At 37.4% G+C, this 17,134-nt stretch overlaps 1 protein-coding gene across 5 annotated transcripts in view; it reads right to left on the bottom strand.

The window, feature by feature from the left end:
- COL19A1 (collagen type XIX alpha 1 chain) overlaps positions 1-17,134 on the bottom strand; it is a 762,134-nt gene that overhangs the window by 13,785 nt on the left and 731,215 nt on the right. For 3 of the 5 annotated variants that reach the window (XM_088471134.1, XM_088471139.1, XM_088471143.1), the window contains one exon: positions 6,889-7,020. In XM_088471134.1, the coding sequence (XP_088327260.1) occupies positions 6,889-7,020 (132 nt within the window). Of the gene's footprint in view, positions 1-1,097; positions 4,327-6,888; positions 7,021-17,134 lie in introns of those variants that run through there. The other 2 variants (XR_015878306.1, XM_088471150.1) reach the window with 2 other exon arrangements.

Genomic DNA, 17,134 nt, shown 5'->3' with positions numbered 1-17,134 from the left:
GTGGTTGTCTTGATACAAATATAGATGGCTGCAACATTTGTATATTTTCACACAGTTGTTGATGTACAAAGTCGCAGTCGCAACAGGATGTACGTCCATCTCTGAATCAGGCCCAAATACCACTGCAAACCATTGTCACTTCTTATAACAAACAATATTAGTTGCTCAATCTCATCTTTTCCCATTTGCATTAATTACAGATAATACAAAACCTGATAAACATAATTAAATAAATAAGGGCATAAGTGCAGGGTATGCAGCACCTAGATGTTTGTTAGCAATCTTGTGAATGCTGATTTAAAATTTTTTTGACCATATTTTATATGATTCAATAATACATATCATTCCAAACAATAGTTTTGTTTTTCATCCACAAAAATGAGTTTATTTGACAATATATTAACAGTAGAGGCATGTAATATTAAGCATGTGAGGTATATTGTAATAATGTAGCAAGGTTCCCTGGTAAATCACACTAGCAATGGTGATGGCCATTACCGTAAATACATAATAAAAAGATACAATTGAAAATACATTTCAGAACTACAATTCATATTTCCCTCTCTGCTGAAATGATACAAACTATTGATGAAAAGCCAAGTCATCTTAAACCTTGATCATAGCAGCAAACACGTGAAAAAGGGTATTTCCTCTATATTGTTTTGTACCATTGCAAACGATCATAGTATGTTTATGTTGTGACATTCTAGAGATAACCCATGACAAAGATTAAAATGCCCCCTAGAGTTCACAAAAGAAACCAGAGATGCCAAACAAATATACTGTAGTATTATGCGTATACAACATTCAGTACAAAGGTAGGGATGTACCAAATCCTAATTTAGATTCAGAGTTCTGAAAGAATTCAGCCATTTTTCAAAGCATATGTCAATATTTTTTTTTTATCACTGAGCAGACTCCAACAATGATTCCTCTAAATAGTCCTTACACATCATTGCAGTAGTTGCACCAAAAAGCCCCTCTTGGCTCGCCAGGAGGGACTCTGCTAGCGCCGGATGTCTTTTTTTCGTCTAAATTGCAATTTGATGTGACTAGGACGCACCAGCAGACTGTGATGATTAATTTGATTTGCAACACTTGTAAATCTGTGTGCGACTGTGTCTATGAATCTGTATAGGAAGTGCTCCAATGCAGCAGCCACAGCTTTTTTCATTCCAAGTTCTATTGTGCTTCATATACAGACGCAGGTGCATACAGATATACAAGGGCCGCATATCAGATTAATCAGCACAGTTGGCTGGTGCATCCTAGTCACATCACATTGCGATTTAGTAGCACCGACGCTAGCAGAGGTGTACTGGACTTGGCAGATGTGGTTATTATTAAGTATGATGTGTTATATGTATTTTGCGGTCTCATTTTAAAGTGTTATTTTATTAAATAAAGGCTACATTTTGAATAGGTTGAGGACAGGGATTTGACCAAATCAATAGCTGAGAGTGTGGCCCACATCTAAAATGATTGATCTGGTACATCCCAAATAAAGCATTTCTATAAGCTTAATGTTACCTAGAATAATAAGATTCTGTATATCTAAATATTGTCCAGAGTATCATAAGCATCATTTTCCACTTTATTGATCACAGTATAATTATAAATGCATTTTCATTTAAAAATGGAAGGATATATGAAAAAATTCAGAGTGGCTTAATAACATGGTGTATAAAGCACAAATGCTGCAAAACTTCTAACCAATCAGACACATTAAATGATGTGATTCCAGCTCTTTGTTTTGCATATGCATATTAGGCTATCTATGTACCAGAAAAAATTAATCTCCAGTGGTGCATTTTACTCTGTGCACCTATTTATTCTCCTCACCCAACATAGGTATAGAACCAGATTTCGATTTGTGGAACTGATACATTTATTGATTGTGTGTCTAGCTGTAAACATGCATTGGAACTAGTAAAAACATCATTTTAAAAATCCATCTTATAAAAACTTTAGGATTACTCCCCTTTATTGATTTCACTTTTCCATTTTTTCTTTAAAATAAATTAAAGCCAGCCAACACACCAGACTAAAATGCTTGTTTCCCTGGCTGTTTTCCTTTGCACCTCACAGCTTTACTGCTGTGTTGGATGGAGCGAGCTTAATAGGGGAGAGCGTAGCTTGCTATATAAAATGCTATCTCCTGAGTTTACAAGGAACATTATAGTAAAGCAAAAAAGTGCTGTTAGAAGATCTGCTGACATGTTTCCTTTGAACTAAAGTCATCATGACAGTGGGAAGATACATGGACTGTCTGCAATACATGTGTCAATATAATCAATCGAAAGGCTTTTCTTTAATGCATCTAAGAAAAATGGCTATAAATGTACTTTCCCATATAATATGTATTTGAAAGTACTATATAGATTGTGGTCGAATTGTGTGTAATGATATTTGCCCCCAGCATAAACCAGGAACACCCTGTAAAAGAAAATCTTAAAATGAGATGAACTAATGCGCATAGCTTAGATTTTATTTTCCGCTTGAATATATACCATCTATACAGTTCCTCCCATGCAACATGTTTCACACACACAGATCCTTCCATTTTTACATGTTTTGCACAAATATAAAAAATAGTTACAAAGCTTGTTAGCACTTTCATAAATGAGCCTTACTGTTTTCTTATATAAGCCCTACAGACAGAACACAAAATGAATGTATCCTATATGTAAACTAATTTTGTAAAATCCTGTGAAACAATGATATTTATAAGTTACAATTTTCTATGGCAAATATATTTCAGCATAATATAAAATGTAAAACAATATACAAATGTTTATTTGCACAAAATGTCTTAGAAAGCATCATGCATTTACACCCATTAACTTATCTGACATATGCAGATGACACATACAGTATGGCAATATACACATGGGGTAATATAAAATATGAGTAATTATGTTAAAATATAATTGTGCTTTACAGCACATGCTATTTATTTATGTATAATACCAAATGAGCATAAAGTATTAATTATCAGACAAATAGGTATTTATTTTATTTATATTTTAAACTATTTCTGTTGTTTTAAAATTCAGTTAAACTTTAGTATGTAATATGTTTCTATACTAATACACAGATTTTGCAGATTAATATCTTGAGGTAACTCCTGTGTGATATATTTCACGCTACTCTGTAACGGAGGAGATACAGCAGAATAAGATGGATAGAGATATTACACAATGGCTCCGGTTTCTGAAACAAACTATATGAGAACTGTACAAATATATTTTATATTTAATCTTTTAGCCATAAGAAATAATAGTAGTGATATGCAGTATTTACCATATACGCATATGAAAGCATGGGACCGTAAGCAAATTATTTTATATATAATTTTTTTACTCCAAACTCACGTTTTGTATCTGTTTGCTATTAGATTTACTCCAATCAGCTATTACTCATATTCATGGAGAAATAGGTGTTCTTTGGTGAGATATAAGCACATGGAGTGCAGTTACCAACAGGATGTACTGTACATCTATTTCAGCAGTCATTGGGAGCAAGTTTGGCACACTATAAGAAATGTTGGTTTCCCTGGAATGTTTGGAGCTGTACAAATACAAATTATATTTTACTTGGTACTGAAATACCTTAAGTCAAAATAGAAATATTTTGATCAACATAAAAGGATGGTCATGCCCAAACTATATTTATTTGTTTTTGTGATCATTTTAGGTGATAGCTTTGATGAAGGTATACATTTTTGCCTTAATTTTCATTAAATTAAACATAAAAAATTGTGTGTTTTACACAATTACAGTTCAAACTTGCAGTAATATACTTGGTAGGATCCACTACAAAACCACTTTAATACTAAAGGCATTGGCCTCACTTACTATAAAGAACTGGTCTGGTCAGTGGACATTAACTTCTGCATCATTAACCTCACATCTGCCTCTTGATGCGAATTATCTGCTGCACAGGGAATTGCGTTGTGGCTTTAAAACCCTGCTGACCAGAGTTCACCTTTACCATTATTGTAATAAACACATCAATATAGTGAGGGTCTCTGGCCCTCAAATGATTAACTAAATAAACTGTGAACAAACTTGCAAAAATGTTATAATGATTTATCTTATAACACAACTAATGCACACAGATCCTATGTCTTTATCATTACATTAACTTCTACTATCCTCAAACTACTTCAATCTTCACATTTTTTCCAGTTTTCAATCAGTGGATTTCTCAAATAGATATTATTTGTCTTTTTCGTCCAACAGTTAGACGCCATACATCTTCACAGTGAACTTTATCCATGTCTTCTTTCCAGTCTGACTTATTCTGATCCCAGAGAAGACCAAACTACCGGAAAAATAATAGATAGGAACCACCTATCAAGAAACTACCAAAAGACTGGCATTTATATCTCATTAAACACAGTACAGTAGTATTCCGGTGCAATGTAAAAAGAAAATGTAAAATTGGCTTCCTTGCAATAAATATGACTACAAGATCCAAAATATTTTTATAACTCTCATATTAGGTGAAAGCCATGTCTTTAACACTTAACAGTGCTAACATAATATAAACCATCTTAAAATAGATATAAATCTTGAAGTGTCCATACAGTACTATTGGAGCACAGCCCATATAGCAATTAGAGCTGTGATATGTATTTTGAACAACAATGTAAGGAAAATTCCAAAATTCAATATAACAGTGATGATGGACCAATGATGGACTACACCTTTAGTACAATTCTTGGGCACAATACATAATACATTTCTTTAAACAGACCATTGGTTTATCATTATTATTTTCAGTGTCCTAGATATTCTCTAATTTAATAAACATTTTAGTACATTGAATGAATCTGTGTTAATGCTAATTAGGTATAAGGGACCTATGTATTAATAAACGCTGCACTGCTGCGATTATTAAGGATCCGTATCACAGGGGATATTTTCATTTTGAATGAAAATATCCCCGCTATATACAAAGGGGACCTCGCAGGGACAGCGGTTGCGGTAACCGTTGTCTCAGTGAGTTATATCCCAGGCTTTATGTAGAAGTCTTTCACAGAAGTGAAATCTGACACTGCGCATGTACACAGTATCAGCTTCTGAAGTTCTCTCTCCTGCTTGTAAGCCTTCATAGTCTTAAAGCGGTTTAAACCATCTGAAGATGGTGTAAACTATCGGTGCCAAACTCTGAAAAGCTTTGCTTTTTGGAGTTTGGCACATAGGGGTCAGATCTTAGTCCCCATTGATAATAAAGGGGACTGCAATCTGCAGCACTAATTAGCACTCTGCTGAAGAGTTCTGTTAAATCTTCTGCATTGTGCAATTAGTACATAGGAACAATACATAAAATTATGCAGAAACTGCAGTTTCTACATGATTTTATGAAAAATAAGCTTGATACATAGGCCCCTTAGTGTTTTCTTACTGTGTTGATTATAAGAAAGAAGAAAAAGTTACTTTCTCTATGGCAAATGTAAATTAAAATCAGGATATGTGACTGCACAAACGAAGACTATTTAAGAACAAGATTTTATCACGAATTTCCAGTGAATAGAGGCTACAGCGTGTTCGATCTCCCCTCTGGTATGAAGATTAGATGTGTAGTAGCTTAAATTTATTGTATCAGTCTATTATCTATAATTAATAAAGCATCCTTGAATGGTACAATCAAAAAGATCATGTCCGGTATCCAATTAGTCCCGATATATTTTTGGGGGCTAAAAACAGGGATTTTTTTGCCGATAATTCCCAGTTTTTTGTACATTTTTTTTAGCACCCTCGGGCGAACAAATAGGATAATTCTCCTGAAAACACATAGGATCTGTAGTAAGTTCACGGATCTATGTGTTTTCGCCATTGCGCTGGCGAATACACAGCACTTTTCGGGATTATTTTTCGGGACACATCAGGTACCGAAAAAAACTCCCTGATAAGTGCCGACATCAGGCCTGACTTTGTGGCTAATTGGATAGCCCCAGGGGATCCATTAACAATGGTACTAACTACTAACTGGATACAGCTTTTAGGGTTAGTCCATGTCAAGTGGACCGGAGGTTCCCACCTGGCCATTTCCAATTGTGATAAAATGTTACATGCAGGATGGCATATATTTCAGACTAACTTTGGGAAAATGTTAGTTCACACTATGGAATAGTAGCAAAACACCCAGCTGTACTCTGAGGGCCATAGTTTTGCTATTATTGCATACTGTAAACTATAATTTGGTGGGGACAATCTTCAAGATTGTTCCACGTGACATTGAATGACCTTTAATTATTAAAAAAAATTATATGAACGCATCCCCATCCAAAAAAAACCCAAAACGGTATATTGGAAGGGAGGGTGAACTTTTTTGTCTTGCTTATAATAAATGAATGTTCTGCCATCTACAGTATGTTTACTCAGAAGTCATTCTACTCAAGGATCACTGCTTTATATCTATGCAAACATTCTCCAGATGTGATACTCAATAAATATGCTTTCATTAGCAGTAATCTACAGTACAGAAGCTTTCTGATCATTATAGCATACTTTCAAATTCATTTAAGAACTGGGGTGACCTTATGGCAATATTGTAGTGGTTATACACCACAGTATTGGTTAAGTTTGGGTGGTCAGGGACATGGTTTATGTAAACTGTGGATAGCATAATTTCTATTTAATATTGGATGGGATGTCATAACTTATGAATTTCTGTGTATAGGACAATTTACCACCTAAAATGAGGGACATCACATTGGAAGCTTATAAATAGAAAAACTCAAGAGTGTAGAAATGATGTATGTTAGTATACATTACCTTTTAATCAAATGCAAATACCTGTTACATGCTGTAAAATATGATTTTTTTTACATTGAGATCCATTTAAAAAATGACTGATTATAGTTGTATCATTCCTCACCTTGGGGGCCAGGTGGCCCGGGATCTCCAGGTGGGCCGGGAAGTCCATCATTTCCAGGTGGGCCTGGTTTGCCTTGGGCAGCTAATAATGCAGCTGGGGTTTTTAGTTGGGAGAGGAAATCACTCATTCTTTCTGTAGAAATAAAGACAGAAAGGTGAGTTCTGGCATCAGACTGTCATTAAGGAATAAAACCCCCACATAACACTTTAATGAGTTTTCCTTGCTATTATTTACATGACACTCTCGGGTCTAAAGTTAAATTTGTCTATCAGTGAGGCACACGGAACACAGAGATTTGTAAGTCAGTTCAAGCTCATGATTAAGAGATGAACAGTACATTCACATAAATTATATAGAGTCAGGAGCTGTGAGGGGAAACATCTACCACAGGGAGAACGGAAGATTTCATTATCACTCAGTCAGATAACACTTTTACTTTTTTTTCTCATGATAATGAATGTGGTTAAAATTGTATAATGGCAAAAAAGATGTATTATTCAGACCTTGCATTCACTTATGATTTTGTATAGTTACTTTTAGTTAGTTAGTTAGATGACTTCAGTCTTCACAATTCAGATAAACATGTATTAATACATTGCAGAATTAGCTTTTCTATTAATTTTAAAGCACATTTTGAACATATTTCTGGGAATGGCAATATAATGGGTGTAAAATGGCATGTATACTTTATAAGGCATGTTTAGCTTAATAGAGATCACAAACATGTCCAAGCTGTTACCAAAGTAGGAGTGATAATTGTAGCTGTGGAGTTAGAAGGTGAGGGTTTAGGATGAGGAAGGTATCGGAGGCGAAGAACCTGCATATAGGTCTTCTTCATCTACTAGCACCAGACGTTGACAAGACCTGGTCAAAGACATGGAGTCTAACCTATCGGGATGTGTTCACCAGTGACCCCTCCAATCGGGATATGGGTTTTATCTCCACACGATAGGCAGGTCGCGGTCCTTTGGTCAGGTGTCTAATGCTAATGGCGACAAATGGAAGAACGTATATACAAGCTAGAGGACACAAGTGGACGTGCTGGTAATTGTAACGTGATCCGTGAATAGAGCTGAGAACACTATGGGAATGAATGAGAGAATTCACTAGTACTGGCATCAGACGCATGAGACTGAAATAAATACTGGAATCCTGGTAACATGGAATGCTAATAAAAGCTGGTATCTGGACACATGAGATAATGATAGGATTTCACTGGCACTAGTATCCAAACGTAGGAGATGGTAATAAATACTGAGGCCCAATCATATACAGAAAGAATAATATTAGTAACTAGATGCTTATGGAGATAATTGTCCAGAGAACTGGTGTCTGCCATGGAGCCTGGAGCTAAACACATTAGGATACTGAGTAAGATACACTCATTTGTATAGAGAAGCAGAGAGCTGTGAATGCAGACATGTAATAGGAATGCTAGAGGTTAAGGTGAGAATTAATTAGTAATTAGCATGAAAGCTGACACCATAGTAACACAGAGAAAAAGTTGTGGAACTGAATAACTCACTATAAACAACTGAAGGCTGAAGAGCAAAGGAATAAACCACACTGTGGACTGGAGACAGCCCAGGGAATACTGGGTACAATGGAGTGTACTGCTCTGGAAGTCCAATGAAAGCTCACTGAGAACTGGAGACAGCCTGGGAAACACAATGTACAATGGTGAAGCTAGAAAGCTGACACCATAGTAATAACTGGAGAATTAAGTTGTGCAGGCAACTACCTGCTGCAGGACACAGACTTAAATACCCCTAGGCAGTTGATCATTGGATCATGAGATCAGCTGACAGATCACAGGACTGCCATTGGGAGAGACTAGTCAGATGACTCAGACTAACATGATTTTTAAATCGTTATCGTTCAGATCTGAAGAAAAAGCTGACCGTGTGTATGCACCATTACTTCACACTTCACTTTTCTCATTATAGCGATGCCCTGGGGTGGCTCGGCTGTGCCGATTTAGGGGTGTCCTGCACTCTGGATTTGAACCCTAGTATGTTAGGGACCTACCCTACAGAGGTTACGTGGATATGGTGGGTAGGCCTGTAACCCTGGCCATGATTATGCTAAAAACCTCTATTGTTTGCAAAATTTTATTGCATAATGTATATATATTTATATATAATCAGTAATTTGGAGTTGTGCACTTGTGATTTGTCTGTTTTTGTGCCTGCAATAAAGTCTCAACAGGTAGCACCTCCCATTATATATATTTAGGGTGTGTAGTCCAGAACTCTTTCCTATACACAAGCAGCAATGCAACTGGACTTTTATCAGTGTCAGTGGAATACTTGCAATTATAGGCTACTTTTCAATCTTAAAATAATTCCATATTCTTTATTTGAGTAATTTAATGGCAGAACCGAGAGATCACAGACACTTGTTGGTACTCTCACAGTTCCCAATGGTCATCAGGGCTGAATACAATGTATCAATAAAGCAGACAAAGAGCAGCGTATTCATTAAAACATCTTCATGGTGTAAAGAACTGAAGAAGTGACCATTAGAGAAGGCACAGTTATTCTTGGGAATTGTATGGATATCTGACATGGGATTCCATTGGGACAGGCATTCTGACCTCACTAAACAAAATCATGTTGATGAACTTATTAAACTAAAGTAAAAGACAGCAACATAGATCTCATTAATATAACATAGCACATGAGCTGTGCCTGCAAATGCAGTCACATGCCAGTAAGCCATGGTATTTATGTAAAATTGTGGAATGCGTTATTATGTCGAACACAATAAAATTCAGTTAGAACTATGAAGTTTGCTATCCTGGCTGAAGCTTAACTCTTTGAAAGACTAGAAAAAAGGGTGATGTGATAATAAACTCCTGCTAATTGTGCCATTAGAGTCATAGCAGCCCATGGTACAGTAGATGGGTGCAGGTCACAAAAAAAATTATTTGCCTCCAAGACCCCTTCAGTTTTCCCTCTAATTGGTTTAGCAGACATCATGTACAGCAAAAGGTTAGAAGGAATGGGTTTAGTTTAGGTACTTTTGCAAGACTGGTAAATGTATTTTTTTTAATTATCATTTATTTTAATAGATAAAGTTCTCAATTCAGCCATTCCTGGTGGTCTCTCTGCTGGCCTGCGAGACACTCGTGCCCCCTGACACCACGTACCTCGCTGCCACCTGTGACCGCCAGACTCATCCACCCCTCAGCAAAGCACTGGACTGCACCCCCCAACACAACACTGCATGTCGGCATATGGGGACTTCATTGCCCCCCCAAGTCCTCTGGACAACCCCTGCAGGTCACCTACTGATATTTGATCATATGCCCTATATTTCCTCATGAGTCTAATGAGTCTAACACATTCAACTGTTTTCCATACACATTGTTAAACTTTTCACAGCTTCCAGTATCAATTTCTATATGAGATAATTGCCTTTTAATATGGAATGACCTATGACACTTAGGGGTTAATTGACTAAACTGCGATTTTCAAAGCCCTCGCATCTTCATTTTTTTATTTAATATTTTTGCCTCTTTAAATCCAGATACCAATACCACTGAAGACGCAGCAGCTTTGAAAAGCGCGGCATTGTATATTTACACCACAGAGTCAGATTGTAACTACGTGCATAACTCTAGGTGAAGGCAAAATAAACCAGGCTATGCAGATCATCAGAAAGGCTCATCAAGTTTGACAAAAAAGTATTATTGGAATTCTGAATGAGTACAGTTAGAAAAATCTCCTGCTCACGAGTGAAGTGCCGTGATCTTTCAGTGACAACAAAGGCTAAACTCCAGCTAACAGAGGTCAATAAATATTATTCATTGAATGGTTTTCCACTAACAGTATAGTTGTTATGCAAATAGTAATACTTATGTCAATGTATGGTCAGGAAGATGATGAAAATGTTACATGGATATATGTAACAGATTTCCTCATACTTAATGTAGGGTTTCATGGAAAGCGAAAGTAGGTGGTTACATTGCACAGAACATTAGTAAGGCTAAAGTAGTCTATGAAAAAGAGGATAAATATAAAAATGAGAGCAGCTTTGATGTGTATTTCCACATAAGGTATTGTAAAGAATGTTGAAGTGGACAGCCTTCTCCCCAGGATAAAAAGCATACTGAAAAATGCAGAGCATTGCTTATCTCCATAAGTTTCCAAGGTGGTGGTAGATTACGTATACAGCAGCAATAACTGCATAAATGATTAAAGCTTGGGGAAAAATCATGTCGGATCATTTCCTGAAACTCAATTATCATTTTAATAAGCAATTCCAAAAACACACATCTCTACATGAAAGTAACTATATGGATAGTGATAATGCAAATTTAGTGACGTATAGTTAGGCGGACCATTAGAACGGGATATGTGTGCAATGGACATACCTGTATGGCTGAGAAATATGCGTGAGAAAAGTAAGTCTGCATATTTACATTTAAATCATACTTACACACTTTTACATGGTTCTCTCCAGAAGATCCAGATGGGCAGTTAGAGGTAGCAAGTGCATGGGGCATAGTGCCCTCATAGTGCCCCGGGTACTGCCCTCACTTGGGAATGCCATAATTTGTAGCATCAGACACGGGGGTAGGGCATGATGATATGATTAATGATTCATTGTGAATCGCATCATCAAGCCCTAAGACCAACCGCACACACATCTGGAAGGCTGGTCCACTCTCTCTGGGACAGCTCCCATGAAATGTGTGAATTACCCAGACATTCTGGGGCTGTAGACAATTATGATTTAAATGGCACAAGTAACACCTGAAATCATGTGTGTGGTGGTGTTTACCAAGTTTCCATTAAATAATGTATCTTACTGAATTATTGTGTGCTTTTTATCTTATCCCCTGGGTTCTAAAAGCCTTATAACAGTCCCACACAACTCTTATTTATATAGGCCTTATTTATATAGGAAGTAGTGCTGTCATGGCCCCCCATCCCACATTTACTGCCATATGCAGGGGAGGGTATTGATTACAGCAGCCACCACTAAACATTAGAGTCTAGTTAGCAAGACTAGTGTACATAATGGAGATGCAGGACACTTAAGGTGCATACACACTGGGCGATTAAAGTGGATGACTGAACAATAACGATATCATTATCGTTCAGTCGTCCACTTTATCGTCCATTTTTAACACCAAAATGATGAACGATCACGACAATGTGGGTCGTTCATCATTATCGTTCATCAGGTAAACATGCAGACCAACCTGACGATGTTGTCAGGTTGCTGCATGTTGGGGAATGGGGGAGAGAGCCCGGCGCTGAACGATATCGTTAATGATATCGTTCAGCAGGTGTGCTCAATGTCATGAACGACATTGAGCACACCCTGCCGGGGACACACTAGATGATATCGCTCAGGGAGCATATCGTCTAGTGTGTACGCTCCTGTAGAGGTTATACGTCCAGATGTCCACTGCATTGAGGTGCGAGACACAATTGAAATATTAACATAAAAACACTCTGTACTTGATTTTACAATTGTATTGAAGTTTACATAGGCGGGTCTCTATATCCATATCCATTGTTACTGATTCCACTAGAAGTCTAGTTTGGTATGATCATTTTCTTAAAATTCAAACTCCATGTATATCTGGTTAATTAAGGTTAGTTGTCATCCTACTGTTTTGCTTCACTTGTCAGCCACAATAAATCATGGGATACAGTATTTTGTAAATATTACTCATAGTTCATCACAACACAGTGATAGAATAGTCAGCGGCATCACTAGTGGGGTGTAGGCCGCACCAGGTGACACCATCCAAGAGGATGACACCATAATAACAGAGCTGCTCTGCTATTTTGATGTCACTCCCTCAACAGCACTGCAGCAGTAATGGATGATGTTTCTTATCCACACTGTGCTGATAGAGGCTGGGGGCTTCCCAGCAGCTCCCAGGGCACTGGGCAAGCACCCAGCATGACAAGGACAGGGGGCGTGACATGCAGTCATATCCCAGAAATGGCATATATCACGGGGCGTTACCTCGCAGGACAAGGTGTGCGCAAGGGGTTGGTAGGTACCACATTGGTGTGTCACTACCCATTGTGACGTCTGTGAGAATAATACTAAATTTTATTTAATTTACTTTACAGCCAATTTATGGGTAAATGTGCTCTCTTATAACAACAACAGTGAAATACAGCTATTTGTTGGGACCAGTATATTTAATATTACACAAAACATACAGGGACCCAACTGAGCCACAAATGAATTCACTAAGAAAGCTGCGATTGCATAATTATACAATGTTGCCACTATTGCAGCATACGTGCACATCAGCACCAGTAGCATAGGTGTCAGGTTTACACCAAACACATACACTTACACTTGTGTATTTAAAAATTAATTTTGCCTGTGAAATAAGCATTCACTATAAGGCTTCAAAAAAGTAAAAAAAAACTCTAATACACCAGAAAAAACTCTACAAATTGTGTAAGTTAAAAGTAAAAAAAATATCTAGAATACACGCACTAAGGTAAATATATGTACGAGTAACATAGATCAGCATCATGGTAATTGGCTAATCAAAAGCAATCCCCTAGTGCCATCATCATGTATTTGCTCCAGCCCTCAAGCACCCGCAAGTGCTGTGGCATGGACAGGATATAGGTGTCTGTGTGCTGGTTTGCATCTGTTCGCAATAACGGGAATGTCCTCCTATGGTACTTGGCCCAAGCCAAGGTATTCTAACTCCTTCACTCCCCGTGGCACCTTACCTGTAATAAGTTGTTCTAAGTGTCAAGAACTTGCAAATTAGCATAGCCACATATACTTGCTACTATTGTTTGGGGCATATGCAGGGCAAGTTTGCTTGATTTACTCTGCAGAAATTGGTGTAGTTCTTACTATGCATCGGCCCTACAATCTGTATCAGAAAACCAGGCAGAAGACTCCTGGGAGAAAAGGTGATATAGATGTACTAATACGTCTTTTATACATGAGAACAATAACAATATAAGGCTATCATTTTTAAATGTAGTTTGTTGGTTGACTACTATCGGGTATAAGCGCAATTGATTTGAGCAACATTCATTAAATCAATGCCTGAAGCAGTAATTACCTGCTATTAAAATGCTTTTAGAGATAACTGTTTAGCACTTGGCTCTGCATTATTGAGTTATTTCTTTAATGTGCTACCAGAGTTGTCAATTAGTTGTACTAAGCTATGGGTTTCACAGACTACAAAATTAACTGCAATTGGAGGCTTTTAAAACCTCTTTTTAAACCAATACTTTGACCACACATGGTAATTGATTGTATGACTACAACATCTCATATAATAGATAAATTATTTTCACCTAATTTTTATTCAAATATGAAATGTAAAATCCTGCAGGGCAGCAAGAACACACTATTTGAGCAGCAGCAACCTAGTTTTGATATTAAATAGTTATCTGCACAATGAAGCAAGAAATTGTATTTAGCTAAAGACTTGCGTTCTGCTTTTAAAAATAGGTTGAAATGAACATCAACTGACAATTTCCCAGGTTAGTCAATTTAATGTAAAGCAAAATGAATTGGCTATAATAATATCCTTTTTCTTTACCCAGCATCAGACAGATAAAGCTGCCCATTTTTCCCTAGAGATCTGTGATTTCAGTGAGGCTACGGAACTGGTAATGTTTGAACTACGTGCACAAATGTTAGGTTGCTGGCTTTTCAGTACCTTTCCTAGTTTATTTTTCAGCCCGTTTTAGTAAAAAAAAAATGGGTATTCTATCTTTTTTTAAATGGATGTACCCCATGAGTTGCTTGATTTTACAATAAAAATCCAGTGTTTATATTTATGCAAAATGATACAAGATAACACTCATACTGTACCTTACATGGACATTATACTAAAAGTTGAGTCAGTTTGGAAACAAAAATATTTTCGTAGCCACTTTCTAATTGAGCAATTAAAAACATGGGTTTATAAATTGTTGCTTTCTAATGCAATAAAGATCCACAGACCTGCAGACTACTTTGGTTTACTAAAAACAAATGCTTTTGAGCTCCCCTAGTCTACTACACTGCATATTTATCTCATAAATGGTTTTATAATTAATATTTCTACATGAATAAACATTATCCATTAAGTAGTTATTATAGAAAACATATAGCTTACATAGCTATTGTAACAATATAAAAACACTTTTGGTGATATTGGTATTGTCAGTGTTTGTCTCATACTGAGACCATAAAGTGTTTAAATGAAAAAATCACACATGTGAAAAATAAATCATTGTTAAAATAAATTGTATTTTAAGTTAAATAAAAATAGCAGCAGATGATATAGTATATCAAAAAAATGAATGAATAGACATGGACTGTTGCACAGTCAGAAGAGACACTCACTGTGCTCTTCTAGCTTGGGAGTATTGACTATGTCAACACTATAGTGTCTGTCGACATGTTCAGAATGTCGACATTCACAGTTTCATCAGACATAATGTCGACACTCCTATTTAAGCTTTAATTGAACCTTAATTGCAGCTTAGCCCTAACCCTAATATCTTAATGTCGACATTTTGAACGTCAACACTTTGTCAATGTTCACATTGTCAATGTTGATGTGTTAAATGTCGACATTATGGAAAAGTCGACATTCTAAATGTTGAAATTCTACTATCCACATTTTGAATGTTGACATTCTCATTAAATCCTGTATGTATATACAGTGTACATATGTGTATGTACAGTGGTTTGCAAAAGTATTCACCAACCTAAAGAGTCAACAGATTTTTTGCAAACTAGCTGAAGTACCCGACATTTCCTTGGTTTTAAATCTTCAAATTATTACATTTTATTATATGATGTCGTCCAGATCCATCCAGTGGAATTCGCAGAACAGGCTCCCTGGGTCAAAGTTCTGCCCGGAGCACTCAGTTGTGAGGTCCGACCGGGACCTCAAACACTCCATTAGGCATCCCAGACAAATTGCCACCCCTCTGTGTAGTTTTCATCCAAATCCATTTAGTGGAAAGCCCAGACCAAGCTCCCAGAGTCAAATTTCTGCCCAGCGTACACCAATGGGAGGTCCGACCTCAACCTCCCAGTATGTCTTCGGGGAGCCAATGTTACCACTCTGTGAAGTTTTTCTCTAAGGTATGTGATGTCGTCAAAGTTGTACTCAGCGCACTTCGCCATGAGGTCTGACCAAGACCCTAACCCCCCCTAAAACCTGGCCAGGATCCAACTGGACCACTTCGCATTGGTTTCATCCCAATTGGTGTAGGGGTGTCCGAATGCATAACCGGAAAGATAAACAAACAAACAAACAGGCCAATCAATTTTATATATAAGATGACACTTACACAGATTGTCCCAAACAGTTTTTGTTGCAAAACAGTAGACTTTCAAAGTACATTTTTAAACTTTTAATTATTATTGTCTGCAGATATTTTTGCTTTTAAAAATTAAAATTGAAGAATTCTGATTGCATAAGTATTCAACCCTTGCAGACTATAATTTTTGGTGCAATAACAGTTTTAAGTCATTGTAGTAAGTTTCATCCAAGTTTGCACACTTTTTGGGAGTGAATGTTGCCCATTCTTCCTTACAGATTTGCTCAGGTTGTTCAGGTTGGTTGGATGTGGCTTGTGGACTGCAATTTTCAAATATTACCACAGATTGCAGGACATTCACTTTTTTATTGTTCAACCAAACCAGTGTTGTTTTAGCCTTTTTGCAAAAGAATGGCTAGTATTACGTTTGCACCACACATAGCATTTTGAATCAGGGCCAAAAAGCTAATTTTTGTCTCATCTGACAACAAATCCTTATCCTGCATTTTATATGGATCCTTATTGCTCTGACGCTGAGTTTTGAGGGCTGGCCTTGTCTAGGCAGTGCGTGAGTGGTATGATGCAGGTTCCATTTCATTACAATCGATCTAACAGTGCTCACTGGGATACAGGGGCACAGAGAGGGGTGGGGAGCAGGTACTAATTACCCTGGCCTGGGCTGCTGAAGGGGCTTGGTGGGGGACCCGGGGCCACCCGCCCAACCTCTTAAATCACAGCAGCCCATCACATACTGCTGTGTGCTCGGCTGCAGTGGGAGACTGCTCATGGCAGCTGATCGCGCCCCCCCCCTGCGGCTTTGCACCAGGCTGAGAGGCACACAGTGCCCCCCCAGCAGGCAGCGCTGCTATGCAGCTCTGCAAAAATATATATTTTTTATTGAAAATTCTCCTCCCTCTTAAATCACAGCAGCCCAGCACATGCTGCTGTGTGCTGGGCTGCAGTGGGAGTCT

This window comes from Taudactylus pleione, unplaced genomic scaffold (genome assembly GCF_031769625.1).
Source record: "Taudactylus pleione unplaced genomic scaffold, aTauple2 ptg000015l, whole genome shotgun sequence".
Lineage (NCBI taxonomy): Eukaryota > Metazoa > Chordata > Amphibia > Anura > Myobatrachidae > Taudactylus > Taudactylus pleione.
The sequence above is the reverse complement of the archived record's forward strand: the minus strand, read 5'-3'. Positions and strand labels throughout refer to the sequence as shown.